At 35.3% G+C, this 23,910-nt stretch overlaps 1 protein-coding gene across 3 annotated transcripts in view; it reads left to right on the top strand.

The window, feature by feature from the left end:
• Positions 1-23,910, top strand: part of LOC134532080 (protein tramtrack, alpha isoform-like) — a 49,952-nt gene that overhangs the window by 20,981 nt on the left and 5,061 nt on the right. For 2 of the 3 annotated variants that reach the window (XM_063368299.1, XM_063368300.1), the window contains exon 5: positions 2,928-8,761. The exons of the other annotated variant lie outside the window; for it this stretch is intronic. In XM_063368299.1, coding sequence (XP_063224369.1) covers positions 2,928-3,475 — 548 coding nt within the window. In that variant the 3' untranslated portion in view covers positions 3,476-8,761. Of the gene's footprint in view, positions 1-2,927; positions 8,762-23,910 lie in introns of those variants that run through there. 3 annotated transcript variants of the gene reach the window in all.

Below are 23,910 nucleotides of genomic sequence, written 5' to 3'. Positions count from 1 at the left end.
TATATTTGTGAGGAATTTAAACAGCTAGCTTTATTCTCATATGTAGTGTAAGTCTTTTAGAATTTAAGTTTATAAAAATATTATGATTATTTAACCTGAAACAGTCTATTTTTTTAGTCAAAATGATTTTTATTTTAGTTAGCAAAGAATGATTCAAAAGAAGTAATTTTTTTGTTAACTATTGTGTACATAACCAAGAGAGTTCAGTTTTAACAGATTAGACAGATTGTAAATGTAGGATAAATGTGCTATGTGGGTGGTTTTGTTCAGGAAAGTTGGTGAAGTGATATTTGATCAGGCACTTATTTTGTAAATCGGATCTGCTGTTTGAAATGACTATGTAACCAAACCCTTCTATAATATCAATTATTCTCCGTTCACTCTTAGCTGTATCACTGCGCCGCGTCAGCAAGTGATAGGCTGAATTCATCTGGCGCGCCAAGCACTAGTTGCAACACACACACTTCAGTACAGTCGGTGCTAATAAAATAATGGAGAAGTAATATAACAGGAAAATGATGCCGTTACCGTTCAGGACACAAAAGCAAACAATGTTTATTTTTTTAATAATCGATAAAATAGCAATATGATAGTGTTACGATTTGGTACTCACCTAATCTATCTGGCAGTGGTGCTATCCCTTCCAGACTTGAATCAGACCTACCACCCCTATCTTCGTCACTACTGTCGTCACTGTCACCGAGAGGAACTATAACACTGTCAACGACAATATCACTGATACCATCCAATTCCCACATTCTTTCCTCTTCTTTCATTACGTGCCGAATACAGTCGTTCCATTTCTCTGGAGTAATCTGAGACAAAGCTGTGGCTACCAAATCACGTACCTTGCTTAGCTTGAATGTTCTGTCATTACGTGCCACGTAACCTTTAATCTGACTCCACACGAGTTCGATTGGATTCAAGTTGCAATGATACGGCGAGTGTGCCCCGCTTTCTCTGCGATGTTGTCAATCACATATGCAGTAAAAGATGAACGTACTGTATGAACTAAATTCAACAACTCCACTTTCACAGACGTTGCACTGATGGATATATTTTTTGACTGTAACCACTCGATAATATTTTGTTTTCTCCACGAATTATTTGGCACACGATCACACTTTACACTGTGATAGGACGCACTGTCCATAACAACAACACTGTTCTGTTCTAATTTTGGCAATGTTTTTTCAAACCTTGTTTGTAGCATGCCCTTCATTCACCCACGTTTCATCTAACTAGTATATTTTGCTTAAATAATTTCTTCGCCATAGTGAAATGTTGTCCCTATCAATTATAACATTTATTTTGCTTCTCTTTACATACTGAAAACTGATAAGTTTTAACAGCTTATAAAATGTTGTTCATCTGAAAGTAGGAAGTTCAGGGTTGTCGTAAACACACCGTAGCACTTTGTTCAGCGTAAGTGGTTCATTTGCGAAGAAAAAACTATGCACTTTACGCCTAATAGTCGTCTTCACAAAATCATCACAAGTTTTGATAACAGGATACTCACGTATCCTTTTCTTCCCGGGAGTTGTTAATGTCCCAGTGTCCTGTAATTCTTTCCTTGCACGAAGAACACTGCTCTTCGAAACACCCGTAAATTCCGCAGTTAAACTCGCGATATCGTTCACACGACAATCCGGATATTTGTCTGAAAATGTTTTAAGAACATTCAACACAATAGTTTTCTGTGCACTTTTCAAAGGCTATCCCGTTCCGTGCTTTACAAAACTCGGTCCGGCGTCAACCATAACTAACCGAGCGCGCGCGAATCCGAAATATAACTGTTGCGCCGGGCATTAACTGTACACTGTACACACGGTGTCTGCTAAATAATTGTAAGTAAATACTTGCTGACACATTAAACTGTATTGGATATTAATGGTGAAACACTATAATGCTATATAACAACAATTGTTATAAAAAAGGGCAGTGTAAAAATACTTACAAATGGTACGTAACCAAGGGACTATTTCTTGCGCACCAATAATGTGCGCGGCGGCCGGCAGCCAATGAAAATGTTTGTTTACAAGAGGCTTTGTTTATTCCAAAACTCAGGTAAGAGTGAACGGAGAATAGATAGTTTGAAAGTGCTGATACTGCTATATGTTTTCAATTTTCTTGACTACATTTGTTCATAGCTTGACAAACACATTTGTCAGGGTGTGGGATTGATGTTTGAGAAGATAATCTCACAAAATTTTAAGTCTATACGTAAGTAATTGTTAACATTTGGTTTATGGATAACCGTATAAAACAGCTGTGTGGTGCATTATGTGAGTTTTAACATTGAAGATGTCATACATTGCAGTGACTCACTTTAATTTTAAGAGTTGTTGACAGTGTAGTTTAACACCTCTGCTTAGTGGATAATACGAGTATTATGAAGATATTTAATTCTTCCATTATTTCTGGGATACGTGTTTAGTGTTCAGTCAAAATATTTGCGAATATATGGAATAAATTTCACATAACTGCTGCGCAGACGTGTGTAATAAGCAAAGCGGGAAAAATTTTTAGTGTTTCTTTTTTTTTTTTTGTGTTGTGAAGAATTGCAAGAAGATGTTTGCGTATAAGATGTAATCTGATTAAATTGTGGCAGGTAAGTTAATCAAATACGTAGTTTGTGAAGTATGTTTTCTTAAGTGAATGTTTATATAGTTATTTAATCGTACCCATAGAGTGAAACTTCTGCTTGAGGCTGGACATTTATTTTGTTTATTTACATGTAGTGCCTAGTGGTTATGTGACTAAGGACAAACTGAACGGATTTACGGGTGTCATTATTCAAGTCTTGTGTTAACACCATTAAGCAGAGGTTTTGCTCTACCGTTTACTTTACTAGTTTGAAATTATTTCGAATTTCTTTTTTTTTTTTGTCGTGATTTGAGAGTTATTGGCGGTTTTGCTGTTCGCAGTGAAGTCGGAAGAGCAGCAGAGCGAGTACGACTCGTCGCTCCCGGAGGACGAGAACGAGCTGATAACGTTATCTCCGTCGTCGAGCACGGCCGACGTGCGCAGCGGCGAGGAGCCGGCGTCGGACGCGGAGGCCCCGGTGCGGGAAGGAGCGCGGAATGGCGTCGGGGAAAGGGGCCCGTCCGGGAGGAACCGCGTGGTCGCGATGAGGAACGAGAAGCAGAACTCGTGGGACGCCGGCCGGCTGCTGGCGGCGGGGGGCTTCGGGCTGGTGGCGGAGGAGCTGCTCCAGTCGGGGCTCGACTCGGTGCTGTCTGACGAGGAGCCGGGCTCGCCCTCCGACAAGTCGGTGCGGCAGTTCTGCACCCGCGAGGCCGACAACGTGTTCCGCTGCAAGATCTGCAGCAAGACCTACACGCACATCAGCAACTTCTGCCGCCACTACCTGACGACGCACGGGCCCGTGAGGCAGGTGTTCGCCTGCCCGCTGTGCGGCAAGGAGTTCACGCGGCGCGACAACATGATGACCCACTTGAAGGCGCTGCACTAGGTCGCGCCAGGCTCGCAGGCACCGTGAACGCTCCCCTTGTTCCTTCCCTGCGGACCCCTGGAACAGTCTGAGTACCCCCTCTCTCCGATTAAATTGGTGGAACTAGACGTAATATCTAGATACTAATAACTGATCCTAGAGATTACATCCAGACCTACAACCATCTGTGATAAACAGCCCAAAATTTACTTAAGAAATTTTATTCCATTGCATCTTTTACCCTTGACATGGGGAGGGGGGGATGGTTTTGTCACATGCCTTTGTGCTCACTCTGGATTCGCCTCTGCTTATGACTAATTTTTATCAAACATGCACAAAATTCGACCTGACACATGTTCTGAATTAAAAGTTAGTACAATCATTGTAATGTCTTCTTGGCCATAAGAAAAGCAATTCGAAAGTTTTCAGATCTTCTGGAAATTTACTGTAGACTATTAAACCCAGAAGGCTGCTTTTTTTTGGTTCAGCCTAGAGATTGTGATTAGATTTGTCGGTTTACCAGTTATATACAGCAGTTTAGGGAAAAAATATTTCTGAAATATGTTAATATAGAACTAGGAATTGGTGCTTAATATTTAATTTTTTTATCCCATTCGTAGGCTTTTCTGAATTACCAAAATTGTACTATTGAATTTAGATTATTTTGTCCTGACATCACATTTTACATGGTATATAGACTCAGAACACTGCTTTATTCTTTGTTGAAAAGTTTTACTGTATTAATATTTTTCGAACTTTTGATCCCAAAAATTATAGTTTGTATATTTTTCCCTGCCATTTAGGTATTATTTTGACTTGAAAAATAACACTGAATCAGAGCTTTATTGCCATCTGAGACACTGACAAATGAGTAATGCAGGAGGAGTAAGAAAAAAATAGTAGAACGTAACCAAATAAACATTTTATTAAAAATTGGGAACATATTTGGCTGTCAAATTATGAATATGGATAAATCTACATTCATTTCTTGCCATGCCTGAGTGGTATTCAGCCGTGCATTAGTTCAGAAATTGTTACACTTACGTTTTTACAGTGGAGCATACTCATTGGTGAATAAAGTGTGTCCACTTGTCTGAACTCTTGTAGCAGATATGAAAAATTAGGACCAGCTACGAGTTTGACTTGTTTCACAGCCAGTAGGTGTCATTTGACCACATTGTGCAGCACCAGCTATGCAAAATCAAGGAGTCTTGCTTCTACTAAAGTTGTCCGTGGTTATAAACCTTGGAATCGTGTGGTGACTTCGCCCCGAGGCATGGATGCTAAAGCTTGTTCCGGCCCCGAAACTCGAGAGAGAGAGTGTACGACCAAGTCATACAAGTGTTTCCATGGTAAAAAAAAATCGGGAATTCATAAAATTATTTTTGAAAGTCTAAGCTGAAGAAAGGGCCTTCAATCTGGAATTTATCTCGTAAATAGTATTCTAGTCTGGAAGGAATTTTGCTTGAAAATGTAGTGTTAATGAGGATAGAACCATCCAGGATGATCCTGCATCAGGTAGTTGTCTGTGGGAGAAACTTCAGAGCAGATTACATAAGTGGTATCGTACCTTGTTTTGATATCGTACCTTGGGCATTAAGATGATTAAGTAATAAAACTATGAACTCTGAACTCGTGAACTAACCATGCTTGAAAATTTTAGTTACCTTAGTAATATTTAATTTTCAATTTAATATTTGTATTTATAATTGTTGATGATTCGGTCCAGTTAAAATGTGAACAAATGTTCCTTTTTCATGTCAGGAATTTTGATAAGTTTTTTTTTTGTTTAGTGTGCAAAATTAGATGTTTTACTTAGTTTTTCTACAGTTTGTTTGCTCGCTGAATATCCTACAAAAGGTTACAAGCCTTCTTAACCTTTTATGTCTATGGAACTTAATTTCTGAAAACTTCTGGGGGTTAAATAATTTGTGGTTAAAAAAAACATGTTTAAAATTTGGCCTGCTTGAAAGATTCTGACCTATCTTTGTGTTCTCCCCTTGAAAGCCAGCCTCTCTGCCGTTCACTTTGCCTGTCTTGAGCCGCGCTTGGCACGGACCGTGTTCTGACTGGACCGTGTTTGCCGTGTTTGTTTTGAGTGACATTTGTTGAGTCTAGAGAAGTAGTGCATAATTTTTGAGTATGTTTGTTGAATGGTAGTCATTGGGGTTGAATATTTTTGTAGTCACATATTGACAGAAAGTAAAAAAAAAAAAAAACCTATATACTATCTTGGAGAAAACCGTGAAACCCTTATTTTGTGTGTATTTTCTTAAACTGTTGAATTTTTGAGGGTTAACAGTGAATGAAAATTGTTAGATATAACATAATTACATAGCTTTGTTTGCTGGTTTAGAAATCCCAGCATTTTATGGAATTTTTTTGTAATGGCTTATGTTCAAAAAATTTCAGTTATTTAATTCTACACTTAACCAGTCTATTTTAAAGATGATGTTGCATTGAAGAAATATTTAAAACTTCACTGTTAAGTTTTAAGGAAATTGCCCAGAATTAAGCAAAATGTTTGATCAGGTGTTGTATAATAAGGGTTCTATTGTTTTATGTTTATTTGAGGGGTAGCTTTAAAAATATATTATATTTATATGTTAATAAAATGTTGCTTTGATTCTGGTGGCACCATGGTTGCTGTTGGAGCTTTGGGCTCTAAATACCTGAGGCATTTTAAGGCAGCGTTGTTTGTTTTTTGTTGTTGAAGAATTTATATTTTAACTTGCGAGATGTGTTGAAATGTTCCTTAAACAATTTTGTGTGTGGTGCTAGTGAGATTTGCTAAAAAAAGTTTTTTGTTATATTTACATGTCAGTGCATTTCTTCTATGGCTTTCCAAATTATTTTTGGAGTGGTTTTCGAAGTAGTTGAATTTCTTTCTTCTTGTAACAACACACTTTCACATGTGTGATGGGTGAGAACGAATTTTTTGGCATCATGCATGAATTAAGTGGTTAGTCTTCAGACAGTGATCCAAATAGCCTACGTATTCATAGTCAAACTATTGGGCTTAGCAGTGACACCAGAGAGTTATATATGACAGTATGTGGTGGTGTGCTGCATTTGTAGGTCGTCTGTGCATTATCTGTATTCCACATTGCTGAATGATTAAATTACTGTTCATTGCTGCTTTGAGCATGCTTAATGAGGCCAGTGTGATTAGAGCACAAGTGAAGTATTTTCGCTGAAATCAAAGAACTAACAAGTTCATGTTCCTTAAAAAAATTAATCATGACGGTGCATGCGTAGGTATATGGATCTGCAGTGAAGTCTCATTCATAGCAATCCTGTTAATATAAAACTCTCATTAATACAAAGTGTTTTCACAGTCCCTAGAAATTACATAGGAGTTATTGTGCTAAGTAATTTGTTTAATACAAAAGTATGGTATTTTTGTTCCAAGGATGGTTAATACCTATATCCCTGAATAATGTAAAGAAACAACGTGAATTCTCATCCAAAAAAATAGGTACTGATATCATTACTTTGTTTCATTTTAGGTTGGGGGAAAGAGCTGGGAAATTTTATTCTTCCACATTTGTGGGTAATAATCTATTCCTTTGCTTTATTCTTCTGTCTTAAATCCCTTTAAATGTGATACAGGAGAAAATATTTTTTCGATGCATGGGTGTAGTCATCCTAAAATTGTATTTAACAATCTTTTAAAAAAAAGTAAATTTGGTGCAGTATAAAATTGTGTGAAAGTTTTAAGTTTATTTGAATTAGATATAAAAATTATATAAAATTTGTGATAAAATTTTTTAATGGTTGGGGTAGTACTAAACCTTGTTATTGCAAAGGGACAAAATTACGGTCCCTTCAGGTTTGTATTAATGAGGTTTGACTGTATTCCTTACGGATTAATGTGTTCGAAGGAATTTGAGCGAAAGGGCTGGTTATTTGACACACTGCCATCGTTTCCTTAAGTCCAGTACACGTTTGGCAGTGATCAGTAAAGATACTTTATTCTGGAATAATTTTATGGTTTATTATTTAGGGTTTTCATACAAATGTATGTTGCGTGTGGCAGCTTTTTTTTAAAAATGGTTGCTTATGTTGTTCACCGTAAAGGGCAGCTGTGTTGTGTAGGATACGAGTGCACTCAAGTATGCATGTTGCAGGAGTTTCCACCTTCAAAATAGTTGAGGATTACAATTGTGTCCAGGAGTTGAGTGGCAGTGTGGTATCAAAATGAAATTTTTTTTTTTTTTAACTGGGAAATGATTGTTTTTGATAGGACTGATTCCTTTCCTCCCCAGACTATGTTATTCTGAACTTGCCGGGTCGACGGTCCAATAGGGTCCGGCTTCCATAAACACCATGTCACTTCCTCGAAGCTCGTGAATCCGTAATTCAAATTAACACATTTTTGTCTGTGATATAAAAAAAAAACAAAGTTTGGAAATTCGGGTACTATAAATGTTTTCATTTTCCATCTGAGAGTTATTTTTCCATCCTGTAAAGCCACGTCTGTGTCTTTAGTCCAAAAGTATAAATTGTAACTGGGATTGAAGTTGGAATGTGATTTGTCAGTGAAACCTCGAAGCGCTTGGGCCACCGGTGTGGCGTTGTGTAACTGCCATGAGTTCATACCGGCAAAATCTTCACCAGTTACGAAGAAACATTTGACTGGTTACGGTTATTGCTTCAGTGGCAGAGTTCGGAACAACTACGACATAGAACGTCCAGTGTTTAGTTCAGAATGAGGAAACCAAACCGTGCTTCATTTGTTGAAAGCCTTGCTACTTAGGCTACTAAATAGATTTGCATTCATGACTGGGTGTTTTTCGAACGTGTGTTTTGTTTTGTAATGTGGACTGCATTGTGGTCGAATGTTGGCTTTTGACTCTTGATTTGTCTTCATGGAATTGTTATTGCACTGCATCGCTGCTGTTGTTATCTTTCTGGTTTGACAAAGTGAACTCTCTTTTATCTGCCCAAAGTTCCTAGTTCATGTTTGTACGGCTGCTAACACCCCAGTTTAGCCTCGCTGACTGGTGCCATGACAATGTCTTTGCTCGTGCGATGCCTTGAACGTAAACACGATGCCTTGGAAATTCGATGCCTTCACCAGTAATAAATGCCTTGATTGTAATGCTTTACTAACATAAAGCCTTGAATTATACTTTTATACCATTTTTTAGTGCTAGTACAATTTATTGCCTAGAATGATATTCCTAAGTTCTTAACAATATTACAATGTTTTGAGAACATTAAACGATGCCTTGAATTGTTTACTTGTCAACTTTATATGGAATTTATTACCTGTGTAGAATATAACTTTTCTTGTATGTATGTGTGTATGTGTATATATATATATATATATATATATATATATATATATATATATATATATATATATATATGAATGAATGAAATGAAGTGCCTTATGTTAAAACTGTGCAGTTAGATAATGTCATGTGAAAATGATGCCTGATTGTAATGTTTTGAAATTTGTGATCTCGAAAGGAGTAGTTAACTGTGATTTGAGTTTTTTGTTGACAGCGTTCATGATTTTTTCTTGCCATAAAGTGCCATTTTAGACAAGGAGCAGAATAATTTATATTCTTACAGAATATGTTTTACATAGTGAAACAGGTTGGAGTGAGTGCTGGTATTCTTGTCGCAGTTATCACACATTTATTAAAGTCTACTGTAGATTAATTTTGAATTTGTCTACCAGCATTTTTTTTTTCAAAGTCAAAATTATTTTTAAAGTGTTGTTTTGAATGTTACTTAGTCACCATGTGCAATCCAAATACATCATAACTATGGTTATTGTGCAGTTTGTAAATAGTTACACTGTTTAGAATTTTTTTTACAGATTTTATTTATCAAATGTTAATGTTTGAAAAACTACGGAAATATATATTTATTGCTTTATCTCTGTTATTATTTTAGTAACGTAGTTATTTATATGTCTATTATGTGATATTGCTGTATGACATACTGCTTCTTCATTTGCAGTTTCAGACACATGCATCAAGAATTTGCTTATATTTTCTGCTTGTACAAGCCATTGAGTGTAAGAAGTCTGTATTTTTTTTTTTTCTGTTCGGTATACAAAAGCAGCCAGATTTTACACAAATTTGAGTGTTTGTATATTTATAAACTGATCACCTAGATAAAAAAAACCTGTGCTTTCTTTATGTAGTGAGATATGATATTTGAATTCTCTCAGCAAACCAATTACAGGCCAGCGAGTCAGCCAGTGATTAGGTGTTATGTAATCTAGGCATTAGTTTGATGAATTGTAGGATTGACTTTCCTGTTACGAAGCTAAAAAGGAACACGTTTTTTGAATTTGCAGTATTTTAAGTACGTAAGGTATAGCTGAAAGTGTAGACAAGTCACTGCATGTGTTATTTATTGCTTGGGTGATCAACAAATGTAGTCATAACCATTCAGCACTGAGGGGTTGAATTTTCGCTACTCCGCAATATGTGAAACAAAACAAATTTGGAAACGACAGTTGTGATATAACACCCAATGAAGTGCGAAACTGCACATCCTGCTATCTTTAATTAGTTTTATTCATTACACCGAGTCACGCACAGCTAAGCATTTTAATTTTGTTTCACACCTATGATTTTACTCTTCGGACATCTGCCTGCCGCAATAAAATTTCTCTCTCATTGAAAAATTGTTTAACTACTTGTTTGGAAGCTATTGAATTGAGACCTCATGCAAGTCTATTTAAAACATCATTCACTCTGTGATAATGCTTTTTTGCCTTCAATAAGTCGCTAAAAACATCCCCTTATGTGTTTTTTTTTTCATTAGCTGTGTGACTGTTGAAATAAGTTCACATTTTAACATTAAATCACCCATTTAATTGCATCAGGCCAATGAAAATGCACTGGCTGCACACTATACATTGGGCATTACTAGGTGTTTTTTTTTTAAAGTGAAAATCCTTTTAGGGAAGATTTCCAGTTTACTTAATATTTCATTAATAAAAATCACTCAAATTACAAACCAGCCCTTGAGTTGCAGGATGGTTTCTGGTTTCCATTGGATTAGCTGTTTGTGTACTTAAGTGTACCTTAGCATAAACTAACTGCACACATATGCGTGAATTTATAAAGGTTAATGTTTTAACAAGATTGCAGTTTAACAATCAGCAAAAAGATTTACTTGGTAATATTTTTATTTAATTTATATATGTACTATATTTGAATGAACTCTGATCTATGCTGAATCATAGACAAATGACATCTAAATAGTAAAATATCTGTGTGCATTTCAGTAACTTGACCTGCATCGGCTGTCTTTGAAAATGGTTATTCAGTGGAATTCAAAACAGGAAATCGGCCACTCTGTAGTCAAGGGTTCATTATTGTAAAAAGCGCAAGGACTGCGGTAAAGGATGTTGCTGTTTTTTTTTCCAATTCGGTGGGGTGAAGAGAGAGAAGCAGCTATCTTAATTGTTTTGTTTTCCTGACTACACCTTGCACTCACTTGTGTTAAAGTTGGCTGCACTTGTACATGACAGCGATACTTATACACATTAGCAAAGTTGTGATTGGTAGCCATGTTATGGGTGCATCCCACAAGCATGTCTACACGATTATCTTGCAGCGTGTATATTTTTATGACTTCTTATACTGTGTGGACCAGAGTGTATGGTATTGTAAATGTTACTTTGTGTATGCTCGTGCCAAAAATGTTTTTTTTTTTTTTGTGGTGAGCTTTGTCGTAATGGCCTCGTGAATGATAACGTAAGAGTTGAGTAGATTCCTATTTTGTAAGTTAATTTTTTTCCATGATAAAGGTAATAAAAACATTTTGAAATAATTAAAATCAGCAGCTTATTTTACACCTGAGCATGAGATGGAAATGTTTGTAAAACTAAACATTTTATTTCACAGATAAACTTAATATTATTTATTGTTTTTAGTGTGTATTTACGTAGTTACATAAAAGAATCTGTAATTTTCAAATTGATTAGCACGAAGTAGTCTTGTCTGTCTAAGTCTAACTTAACTAAATTTTGATAGGGCTTAAGGTGCACAAAGATGTATCTGTCATTACAGCTGTTCTGGCATTTACACACATTCTAATTGCCACTTGTAGTTTCCAAACAGACTGCGTATGCGTGGTGTGTTCATGTTACTTGATGATATTCCAGTGTCCTGAACAAATGCAAACATTAACTTGCAGAGCTGCCAACCATTACGGATTTTCCGTAATTATTACGGATTTTAACCCCGAATTACGGAATTACGGAACATCGCTAGTTTATTACGGAAACGAGGCTTTGTGCTGCATGGTAACGGAAAAATTTACGTTTCTGCTGTGCGTGTTTCGTGAACGCTGTTTGAATACTTCGGTTGGTTGCTCAAATAACGGAACTAGTAAGTGTGCGCATGTACGATGTACTGTCGAAATAAGTAAATTAATTCTCGTGTTTTCAAATAATAATGGGATGGTATTACGTCCGTTGTACGATACAACTAGTACATATCCTCGGACTTATCGTTTGAAGGCTACTTACATCACGATAATTTTTGTACGGTACTTTGGCTAACCTGTGTTGTATTAATTTATTTCTTGAAAGCCATTTTTTTCATCATAGTGTTTTTGTCCGGTTTTTGTCGTGTCTACAGACGTGAAAATTTTTTTATTTTTTTCGATAGTGTTGTGTTCTTCAGTGCCGGTTGTAGAAATGAAGCGTGTGACAGAATAATGTGCATCTGTGGGAAAAAACACGCAAGACTTCAGAACTTTCCACTTAAATATTCAAAAGAATGGCCATGATTGTCGTTTTCAAATGTTTGGAACGCCACGGTTTTGTAATGTATGCGCGTGTGACTTTTCGATTGCACATGGTGAAAGGGATGACTGTAGACGGCATATTGAATCAAAGAAACATGCAGAACATTTTAAAGCCGTGACTAGCAATAAATCTATATTTTCGTTTTTTCGCTACATCTGAAGAAACGAAAGTAACGAACGCAGTTATTGTTTACAAGTCCTTGTGTTTGTCTTGTTTGTTTACATGACATTTCTTATCGAACCAGGATAAAAGAAGCAAATAAAAAGACAGTTGTTTTAAAGTTTAACTTTGAATACATTGAATTGAAGATTCAAAATATCCAGTAAAATTATTAATATTTCTTACATATTCAGATGATTGTATTGTTCAAATAGATTTTTTTATGTATTAATTTGCATTGTATTCATATTTTTCTTTTTCTTTTGCATATTATTGTCGTTGTTTTATCTTGTGAGTGTGTTATAATGCCCCAGGAAAAATTTATCGTGCATGATTTACGCGTACTTTTTTCATATACCTAATTGCCATTACTGATGGGTGTGATTTGAGGTTGGCAGCTCTGAACTTGGAATGAGCTGAAACTAAAATGCATAACTTACAAAATGTTGATGGAACCTTTTTGCCATTTTGTGTGTGTGTGTCAGCATCACCTTCAAGCCGAGGCGAAGGTGACTAATTACCTAATCAGTTGTAATACGCACTTAGGAATCGGCTTGGTGTTGAACGAAGCTAATTGTACTTGGGATCATTGCAATACTGCAGATATTCCATCCTCAACAATGGTCTTGCACACAAATAACACACCGGTACTCATCCTCTGTTATATTATTACCATTTTTTCAGGTATTTATAATGTTATGTTGATGCGTAGTTTTTTTAATTGTTCCTTGTCTTCAAATTGTTGTTTGTCTGTGACCTTTGTGGAGGTTTGCTTTTCAGCGTTAGTGAATTTTTTTTGTTGAGGCATCACATGTGTGTTTAAAAAAAAATTATTATTAATTAATGTTGTTGGCTTTGTATAATATATTTACACTTGAGGTTATTTTATATGGTGTTAAATGCATTATATATTTAAGGGTGGGAAAAAATGCTTTTGTTGTTTATGTAGTACAAAGGTTTTTATTAGAAAATTTGAAAGATTTTACTAGGTGAGATTTGTTAGATGTTAATAATATGATGGTGTTATTATCTATAGTGGAAATCATAATTAATGGGTTATTTATCGGCAGCTATGCGGCTGTCATGTAAACTTTTGGTGCTGTGAAAAAAAGAACGACTGATGTAATATAAACATAGTGACGCTTGGTGTGTACATAACGAGCATTAATCCGGCCCTGTACCATCACGTCCCCAGCGACTAACACTCCCGTCTCTTCTCGAGCCTTCTACTAACTTGCCAAGATATGTGTTGCCGAAGAGCGAGAATGCCTGAGAACCGCTCGGTTCTCTTATGGAGAAGGTAACTAAAACTTTTCTATTTCTGATAGTCTGTTGTCACGTTTTTCTTTCTACATTTTTATTAAGTTGATGTTGCTGCTATGTATGTATGAAATGTAGCACAGCTTTGTTTTGGAGCCATCAGGAAGTATGGGAGCACCGTCGGCTTGTACCGTAGCGTAAAAGTCGAACTTCGCATGCTCGGAAATAAATTTGTTCCCATGCTTGCCGATCGTTCATTTACACATTTAATTTTTTTTTTCCTTGGTTTGTCAGCTAAAAATATTTATGTAGCTTTCTGTTGTACAAGTTGTCGCTGTGTATTATGTTACGGTTGTTTTGTGCATACTGGAGTCTTAAATCAGTTGGGATCATGACTTAAAATTTCAAGGAATTATTGGATGTAGCACTTTATATGAGACAATGGTAACATAATGCTGAGACATGAATGCAGTTATTTAATCAATGTAGTCAATATTTATTCTTTCTGATTCAATAAAAGTTTGTTCCTTTAATGAATTTTGTAGTTTTTCTTTCTTTTGTATTATTTGGTTTGTCGTCTATCCTACTCTACCCTGACATCCTTGTATTGTAAATTTTTTTTTGGGGGGTATGCAGCTTAGAAAGTTTTATTTTATGATTTAGTGGTGCATGGCACTTCCGTTGTACTGACGTATGAGCTCTAGTGATGTCTGGTGTCTATAGTCGTGACCCCTCCTTGCATGACTAAGGGTATTTGCGATTGCTTGTGTTAGCATTCTGACATGACTGCAGTTGTGGTTAATGACAAATGATGTTATGGTTAATGAAAAAATCACACTGGCGGGATTTTTTCTATTCTAAAAAAAATTTTAAAAAGTGTGTTTTGGGTTTGTAAAATTTTACGTTGGTAATATGGTGTATACATGGACATCTACAACAATAATCCAACTTGGTCAAGGTTGTTATACCGTAAATTTTTCTTACTCTTGCAGTATTACCAAATATATGTCGCACTGTTGTGCTATAAGGGTGTGCAACCAATTTTTTTCAGTTCGAACCATGGTCGAAAATATAAATCTTCACCAAAGTTTAAGGATTTTCTTTATTGGTATTAGCGCACTTATCTCCCTCAGAAAAGGCATCTGGTTGGAAGAGGAAAATATCAATCTCTCCGGTTGGGATGAAGAGTCGTATGTTAACAGGATCAGCAGTTGGACACAATTTGTTTCCATCTGTTGCTATTGCCTGGTCACAGAAACTTAAAACTTATCCTCTAGGTGAAATTGGAAATGATAATGACAGACTATATTAAGCACAACACACATGCTATCTCCGATGAAAGGGGCAGTGTTTTTGCCTCTGTGTGATGCGTGAGGAGACCCTTTCTTTTTGTTGTGAATTGCAGGAGCTCGCGGATATGTGGTTGTGAAGGGGGGGGGGGGGGGTGAGGTTGGCGTGCATCCGGTTGGTCACGGTTTTATCTCCTAGATACCAGAAAAACATGTCATGGCATTTCAGGGCTAATTTGGCTAAATGTTTTCTTTCAGATCTTAGCAAGTTTCCTTCTCTCTTGGCCTCATTTTGAACTTAACAAATTCTCGGGTTGGGTGCTGCTTTTGTTTTATATTTTATTTCGTAACAATCTTGTCAACTTTCACACTCAAATTGTAGGTTGTTTTACAGGCTTGTGTTAAGCCTTATCAGTGTGCTGACAGTTCTTATCTATTTTTAACGATACTTAAATTCTCTTTATGGTAAAAAAAAACAACTTGCTGATAACACGGTGTTAGTTTTGGTCGCAAACTTTTTTTTCAAACTTAGTTTTTCTGTATTATGCTCCTAATGTAAACAAATTATTTGAAGAGGAAAAGTAGTGAATAGAAAGTGCTAGTTTAGATATTTTACTTATAATAGCTGTAGTGGTGCTGTGCCACTTTTAGTTAGTTTGATGTTACATTTAAATTTAAATTTTTTTATTTATTTATAAAAAAAAGGAATGTTAGTTTTTTAGAGATTTTGTATTTTTATTCCTGAATTCCTTTTGGCCTGAAGAGTTTAATCCATTTGCCTGTCGGCAGCCAGCTTCATGTTGCTAGCTGTGTCTCGCGTTAAACCAGTTTTGTTCTTGCACATCCAATGTACTGTCGAACCCGCCGTCACCCCAATTTATTGCAGTTTCAGGGCTATTCCCAGGATACAGTAAAATTTTCCCTTGCGCCCTTTACCCAAGTTTTTAGGCAAATTCAGCAGTGTTATGCCGCAGCACTTTTTGTACAAACGCGTACTATTGTTTCGTACACCTGCGTACTATTGTTTCTATTATTTCCTCTTCCATTCCCCTTTGGCCCTGAAACGTACTCAAGTGAAGCCTCGGCTCAATCTAGGCCCTTAGAGTCCGGCGTAACATCATAATGATGCAGTCACTTGTATAGACATCTCAGTTGGCCAAAATCTTCTTTTTCTTGTAATTATTTTGATCTGGGGTTAAAGTTTGTAGGCTGTGTAGTCTCATGAATATCTGGAATAGTCTTCCCATAAAAACCTTTCAAACACATTTTGTAGTTACAATATAGTATTATTATTTGAATACTTTTGAAACATTTTTAAAAATAATTTTTCACCCTCCCAGTCTTAATTCCCATTTAATTATTACAAAAAAAAAGGGAGGGGATTATTTTGGACAGTTTTCAATGATTAATCACAATTTAATTTTTATTATACTAACATAATTATTACATTTGTAGTTAATAAGTGACTAATGAAATATTGGTGAATTACCTACTGGTCTGGATTAATTTAGTTCTAGTTCCTGTATAAATGAATAAATTGCATAGTTTTTATGGTACTTTGTGGTTTAAAAACAACTTTTTTTACTATAAGTGTAGATAGTTGATGACAAAGATACAGATCATACATTCTATGGGTTTTGATTTTATTATATTGTTGCAAGAAACTTGAAGCAGTAGGGGGTACAATACATTAAGGCACCTCCGTATAGACATAATCAATATTCACTAATAACATGGTTATACTTCAGGAAGTCCACTGCTCCATCCAGCAGTAAAATCGCAAAACCAACCTAAACTAACTAAAAATATTTAGGTATAACATATTTCAAATGTAGTATAACACTTATGGTATTCTCAGATAAACATGAACTAAACTTACACATCAAAACTGAATGAACTCTCCAAAAGAATAATCTGCCCGGACTGCATGAAACTCGCTTGGTATCAGTAGAAAAAACAAATGTACTACAAAGAAACTACTAAAAGCACACTACTCAAATTGTACTAATATTCCGGTGTAATCAACAAAAAATCTTGACTATTTACACTAGTACTTACTGAAAATAATTTACCGGTCCTCTCACTGTAAGAATTTTCCAAATGTATTCGTTTCAATTATGAGGTGCTACTAATTAGTCTTGGACTACCGGTCTTAACTACTTCTGGAACTTGCCAGTTTCTTCTGGACCTCCAGGTCTTAACTAACTTCTGGAACTTGCCTGTTTTTTTATTGACCTCCAGGTCTTGACTAATTCTGGAACTTACCCATTTTCTTCTGAACCCCTAGGTTTTAACTACTTCTGTAAAAAAAGACTTTGGCCTCCAACTTCTGTAAAAAAAAAAATTGGTTGTCTGTAATGTTGATTTACGGACGATAGTTTAACGTGACGCCATGACAAAACATTGATGAAATGATTGCATTCTTTATGAATAAAATTGAATCATTTTTATTTTAATAATAATAAATACTTGAAATTGTACTAGTAAGCAGATTTTTAAAATACGAGAATAATTAACCTTTATTGCTGAAATTGTTGTTGTAATAAGCAATGAAAACCACATTAACTTTTCACTTCACTTTATAAATAGTCGAGTTGAAGAGAGATAAGATGCGGCACAAGCGTACAATGAGCGCAACGGGACACAGCGTAATGGAACAATGTGCGTAACAGGACACTTTTTCGTGCGTGCAGCTGGCGTTCATAGATTTATTAGACGTTGTCACGTCAAAAATGTTACATACAATTATTTTGTTAACATCCCAATAGTGGCAAAAACTCACAATTTGAATTTTTTACACAATTTTTAAGTTTTCCAGCACCAGTGTCAGAAAAAAATAACTTTAAGGTATTATGTGAGCTAGTGATTTTTAACATAGTGCCTAGCAGAATAAAATGAGGAAAAAAAAATTGCAACCTGTTTCCCACCGTAGTATGACTTGACACGTTAACACAGAATTCATACTATCAACCATGGACTAATTTCCAAGTTCATACATTACTTAACATAATTTGATGTAAAGGTGAATATCATTTTCTTGTGTGATTAAGGTACACTTAAATTAAAAAAAGTCTCTAATTGGAGGATAGTTTAAGTTATGTTGTTAAACCTACTAAGATAATTGAACAAAAATAACTTAATTTCTTGCATGTGTTGTAACTTGTCTAAATAGAATGGTTTTAAATACATTTTTAACTTAAACTTTCTTATTAAAGTTTTATCATATTCTTCACATGGCCCGCCTCATCAGAGGTGTATGTGTGTTAGTGAGGCGGGATGATAAGTGCGATGCTCGGTGGTATTTCTAGTGCGGTACCGCCTCTGGACTGGCACGCAGTCTTCTCGTCGTCAGAGGGCAACTGTGAAATTTGAGCTGTGACTGTAACGTTATATAGCCGAGAAATGAAGATAAAGGAGTAATGCAAGTCCCTTAAGTGCTTTCAAGAATCTGTACTGTTTTTTTTATGTTAAAAAATTACACTGAAAAAAAGCATTTTAGCCATTTTAACTCTTCTAAAAATACAGTTTAAAAACTTAATTCGATATCAAAAGTACTTTTCGGCCCTCGCCGAACTCTTAAATGCTTCTCGTAAACAGACCCCACTCGGATATCTTCAGTAGTTTTGAAATCGTATTGTTTTTCCTGAAGCTCTGCACACCGTATGTGTGCCCTGGTAGGCGGAACCCTTAAGTATTATTTATCTATACTTTAAACCAGACTGTAGAAATGTGTTTTTACAATTAGATGAATATATATTTTTTTTATTTTGCAGTATCTTTGCAGTTGGAGTTGTGTCACAGTTATAAAATTTGTTCCTTAAGGACTTATTTTGTTAAAAAAGGTCTGTGTTTACCGTATTTCATTTAATTGGGTGCCGCATGTGCCTCCTTCATGTGTGCTCCAGTCAGTTTGGGAAGAGGCATGCCTGTCCTCTCGCTGGCACTGCCTCGTGTTTCTTTAATTCCATCCCCTCCCCACGACTGCAAATTTCTATCTTGTGGAACTTTGAATTCTGCCGAGTCTTTTACTCACTGAGGTGTTTTCAATGGTTAATAGAAACCATTTCAGTTACTTGTTCTTTGAATGGAAAAGTTTCAATGACAATGCTTAGCTTAATATTAAGGGGTGACAGCTGAACTTCCCTGCTATGCTTTCCATCCATGTCACCAACTACAAAGTATTGACCTACACCAAAAAAGTTTTTATTTTTTTGCGTCATAAAGTAATGTTTATTGTCGTAAAAAAACTTGTTATATTTTCTTTTAACCTTAAGACTAATCTTATGGGTTAGACACGTTCAGTTAGAGGTTCCTGCCGATAGATAACTTGGAATAGTCCAAACCTCCAGCTAGCTCTAATTGGCCTGACTGTTACGTACATACATGAAAACACTTGAAGTAATTTACTGGGCATTGAAAAATTATTTAAGTTAAAAAAATTATCATAAATGATTTATGATGGAAATAGTCTCTCCTAATATATCCCTTACCACTATTCCAGGTTATTCACACAAAAAAATCACAATAACAAAGTTAGCTGCTTCCTAACTATTTTCTTTTAAATGGTACAGAAATGTCTCATGAAACAAAGATTATTTATCACTGATATTAATACCCATGGTTACTTTTGAGACACAGTACAAACTGAGGGAAACTCTGTCCTTGGCACATGTACAAAGTTCATTTTGTTATTGTGATGGGCTAGACCGCTGTGGTCAAAAATTCTAGATGAAAAGTTCCAAAAAAGGTTTTCTAGTTGGCATTGCCTTGACCACTAATTGATGTGCCTTGGTTTGGAAAACTTATTGATAAAAATTAATAAGGGAAGTTAAGGGACTCGTGTAACACTGCAGCACTACTTACGAGGGTTGTCTGAAAAGTTTCCGATCTCTACATGAAGATGGCAGCACTCGTCAACGATAATTGGGGAATGTGTTTAGTCATGTTTTGGAATATACTGTCTGAAATTTTGCCCTCCTATAATATTGTTTTATTTATAGGATATCTCTTTTCGAAAGAGAGATTCTAAAAGCCTCAAAAAACCTTTTCCTATAAAAAAAATCCCCGAAAAATACCCAAAGCAGCTTAAATTCCCCGTCGCCAACGTCATGTCCATCATCTTGTCTGCTGGAGACCACCATTTTGAATTGTGGTGACGTAATATTTGTTTTGGTCACAATCTTGAAAATCCATAAATTATAAGATATAATTTAAAGAAAAAAGTTTAAATTTATAAAAACAATATTCTGACATTTTTAAATTGTCATGATGTCTGCCATCTTGAAAATCTGAAGTTGTTATCAGAAAAAATTGGGGAAAAATTGGTTGTCTGTAAAGTCGGTTTACGGATGATAGTTTAACGTGACAACGTCATAACAAAACATTGATGAAATGATTGCATACTTTTATGAATAAAATTGAATCATTTTTATTGAATTATCACTATTTTGTATGGATACAAAGAAGGAGTGAAATGAAATCTACAATTTACTTGATAAACTTACTTTTATTTGCACTCATTAATTCAAATATGTTTATTACTTTAACGATGAGATTATTTTAACTATAACTTTTATACATGTTTGGTATTTACCTTCTTTCAATCTGTGTTATTCTGTTAAGAATAGGACGATGATAGGAAAAGTAGGAAACGAATCGGAGTGTTTCAAGGATGATGTGAAGGAAAATGGCTTACCCAACACCAAAATGCAGTCAAAAATAATATATTTTCGCCACGGACTCTGCAGCAATGCTAGGAGGAACGGGTTAGCAAAGAGCAATGAAAATGTTACATTTAAATGCATGAAAACAGAATTACGCCACGGACTCGGTCGCAATGCTAGGAGGTTCAGGTTAGCAAAGAGCAATATAAAATGAGCGTAACGTGACACAGCGAAACTGGACATTGTGTGTAACGGGACACTTTTTCGTGCGTGCAGCCGGCTTTCATCGATTTATTAGACCTTATCACGTCAAAAATCTTAAAATTTATAAAAAAATTAAATGCTTAACATAAACAGTCAGTCATTTTAAAATTATGATGTCTATGGAAATGGTCCAGCGATGTCGATGGCTATCCTCTCAAAGGGGGCCCCTACATTGTATGCCCTCATTTTCCCACTACTCCGGTGTTGTGGCCTCTTTTAGCCGAGCATGCTTCGCATTGTGTACACCAAGCCTCCACATCCTGGAAATTTAACAAATATTCTTGTTAGAAGTCTTGGTTGTCACTTGGTGACTGGGCTTTGTGTTTTGCAACAAGACGTTGAATGTGCCCTTATGTGATACTGGTTTATTCTAAAGACAGGTGACTGACAGAATAAATAAAAATTTGAACAAACAGATCAAACAAATTTGTTAAAACAATCTCTTGTAAATGAACTTATCGCTAGCTACGCACTAAATTTTAAACTCGACTACATAATTGTTACTTGTGTCCTTTATGAGAGAGGTTGTATGTTCTCATATAAAGTATGTGTGGATGGAAAACTTGCTGTATGTAAGTAAATTAATGTTTTCATTAATAAATTGTTTGTTTTCATAAGAAGCCATTCAGTAGCCATAATTAATATAAAAAAAGTGGTTTTGAATGTATTTGGTGTAAACATGGTATGTTCATTAAGTAGTGGATTATCAGTGAGTTTGTATTATATGCGAGATTGCTCTCCGTGATTAGCGCAGATAATTGGCAGTTTACAGCATGCACTTAAAATTGAATTTTTGTATATAGAAACTAGAAGCTTGCTTGTACTGGCAAACATTGTATAAAGTTGTTAAAATTTGATCAACTGCAAAGTCACACACACAAATGATTGTAAATATTACTTTAGCCTTTAGTTACAAGCAATTTTTCTTGTTAGTTTGGTATTCTTATAGTACATTAATACTTATATAATCTTCTGTTAAGCACTAACCATAATAGATGGCATAAAAATGCAAGCAATTTTGCTTGGCTTGTTTGCTGTTTAAAAATATATACAGAAAAGTACTCCTGTACTAAATTAATGATTGAAATAAAATATTTTTATTTTTAACAATGAAATATGTTTAGTCAGTGCCTCTGGGAAACAGACAGTGGCAATAAGAAACAATCATGTGTGCAAACAGCATATCAAAACTCAAGTAAAATTTTACACTTGATCATAAAAAATTTATTTTTATTTCACTTGAACATAAAATAAATTTTAAATTCACACACTCTTTAGATAAAAGAGTTAGCCCAAAAGAACCAAAATATAGAAATATGTCAGCAACTGCAGAAAAAAAAAGGCAATTCGGTGGTAGAAGGAAGGAGCGATGAAGTGTTGTCGAGAATACCCATTGCCCAGGGCGTGGTGGACAACTTTGTTGACGCTGCAGGGACGCTGTTGGGGCAGGTTGGAGGATCTGGTCACATTAATGGGGTTTTATTTCATTTTTTCAATGTTGGTTTTGAGAGTAGGTGTGAAAAAAAAATTTAACTTACATTATAGGATTTATTTGTGACAAACTTTTATCGGACAAGTCATCGTAATGTGCTATTGTTATGAAGAAGGTCCAAGATTCCATGTTGTACGTGTCGTGAAGAGTAAGAGCAGGGGGATACTACAAGTGTGTCGTACTTGATTGGTTAGAAATCTTTGCTTCGCAGCCATTGCGCTATTGTGATTTCAGCATCACTCTGGATTTTAACCAATACTGAGATGAAATTCTGAAATATAAATATTTGAGTATGTTAAATGTAAAACTGTCTTTTGCTGCTTGGTTCTGTATTAATTTCAAACTATGTTAAATTTTTCCCATATATTTGTGATAGAAAACATTACCTTATAATGTTTTTACATGTGACTGCTAATAATTTATAGTCATCTGCCATGTGTCATCACTTGCTGGTAAAAGTAAAGTTTTGCCTACATTTGCATACATTTTCAATACGTACTATGAATCCATTTAACTGACATTGTTAGTATAGAAACTGAAGACTGTATCTGCAGATACTATGGATGTTGTCGAATGAATCCGTATGTTGGGTAGGTCTTGAACAACCACCGTGTTAGCCTGCGTGGCATGTGAAGAAAACGTGGAAAGAATTTGATGCACAGTAATAAGAAGCAGTAAAAAAAGAGAGTGTTAAAAATAAATAAAATAGTTTAAAAGAAAAACATTTGAATTGAAATTTTGTGCCTTTAGAATAGCTATAATTTTTGTTTTTGAATAGTTGATCTCTGTTAAGAAGATGGTATTTCTCACATTACATTATTAGGGATAATAGTTTTTGTATTTTATTTCAATATTTGACTCATAAAATTCTATGGACAATCCGGTTCGCAAAGTTGTATTGCTGTACAAATGCAGGAATCTTTCAGCCAGGTAAAGGAACTGTACTATCAGGTTGTCTTAGGTTAAAAGTCATGAAAAGTAATGAAATAAACATTTGTGTTTCTGGAAGTCTTGAAAATTTGATTTCCAGCAGCCGTTTGCTAGCCGCAAGTTGTTTTTGAAGCATCACTTCCTTCGAAATTAAGAATCGGCATGTTCCTGCAAATATTGGTATATTTTTTGTATTTTGGTTTTTTAACTACACTGATACATATGTAATTTTTAAAAAAAATCTGTTTTAACGGTCTTTTCAAAGTCCTGAAATTGGTCCACTATTTGTAGACACCTTGATTATGGCATAGTTTTTGGTGGTAGATACAAAGCTAAATTAAGATATTCCCTTCTAACTTGAAGTTAGGAAGAGTGATTTGAGTGTGTGATTAGGAGAGTGAAGATGAAATAGGGTTAAAGGGGAGAATGCTGTGTTAGAGAGTGAAAGAGCAGTAGTAGTAGTGCAAGTGAGAGAGGGAGTAAATGTTAGATGTGAGTGATGTTTACTAACTTGCTAATTGCTTTAAGCTTGCTTCAGTTTCCTGGAAGGTTGTAAGTTATTAGATGTTTGATCTAACTTTTTGAGTCAGATGTTATGTTTTCCTGCTCAG

This window comes from Bacillus rossius, chromosome 5 (assembly GCF_032445375.1).
Source record: "Bacillus rossius redtenbacheri isolate Brsri chromosome 5, Brsri_v3, whole genome shotgun sequence".
NCBI classification, from domain to species: Eukaryota; Metazoa; Arthropoda; class Insecta; order Phasmatodea; family Bacillidae; genus Bacillus; species Bacillus rossius.
The sequence above is the reverse complement of the archived record's forward strand: the minus strand, read 5'-3'. Positions and strand labels throughout refer to the sequence as shown.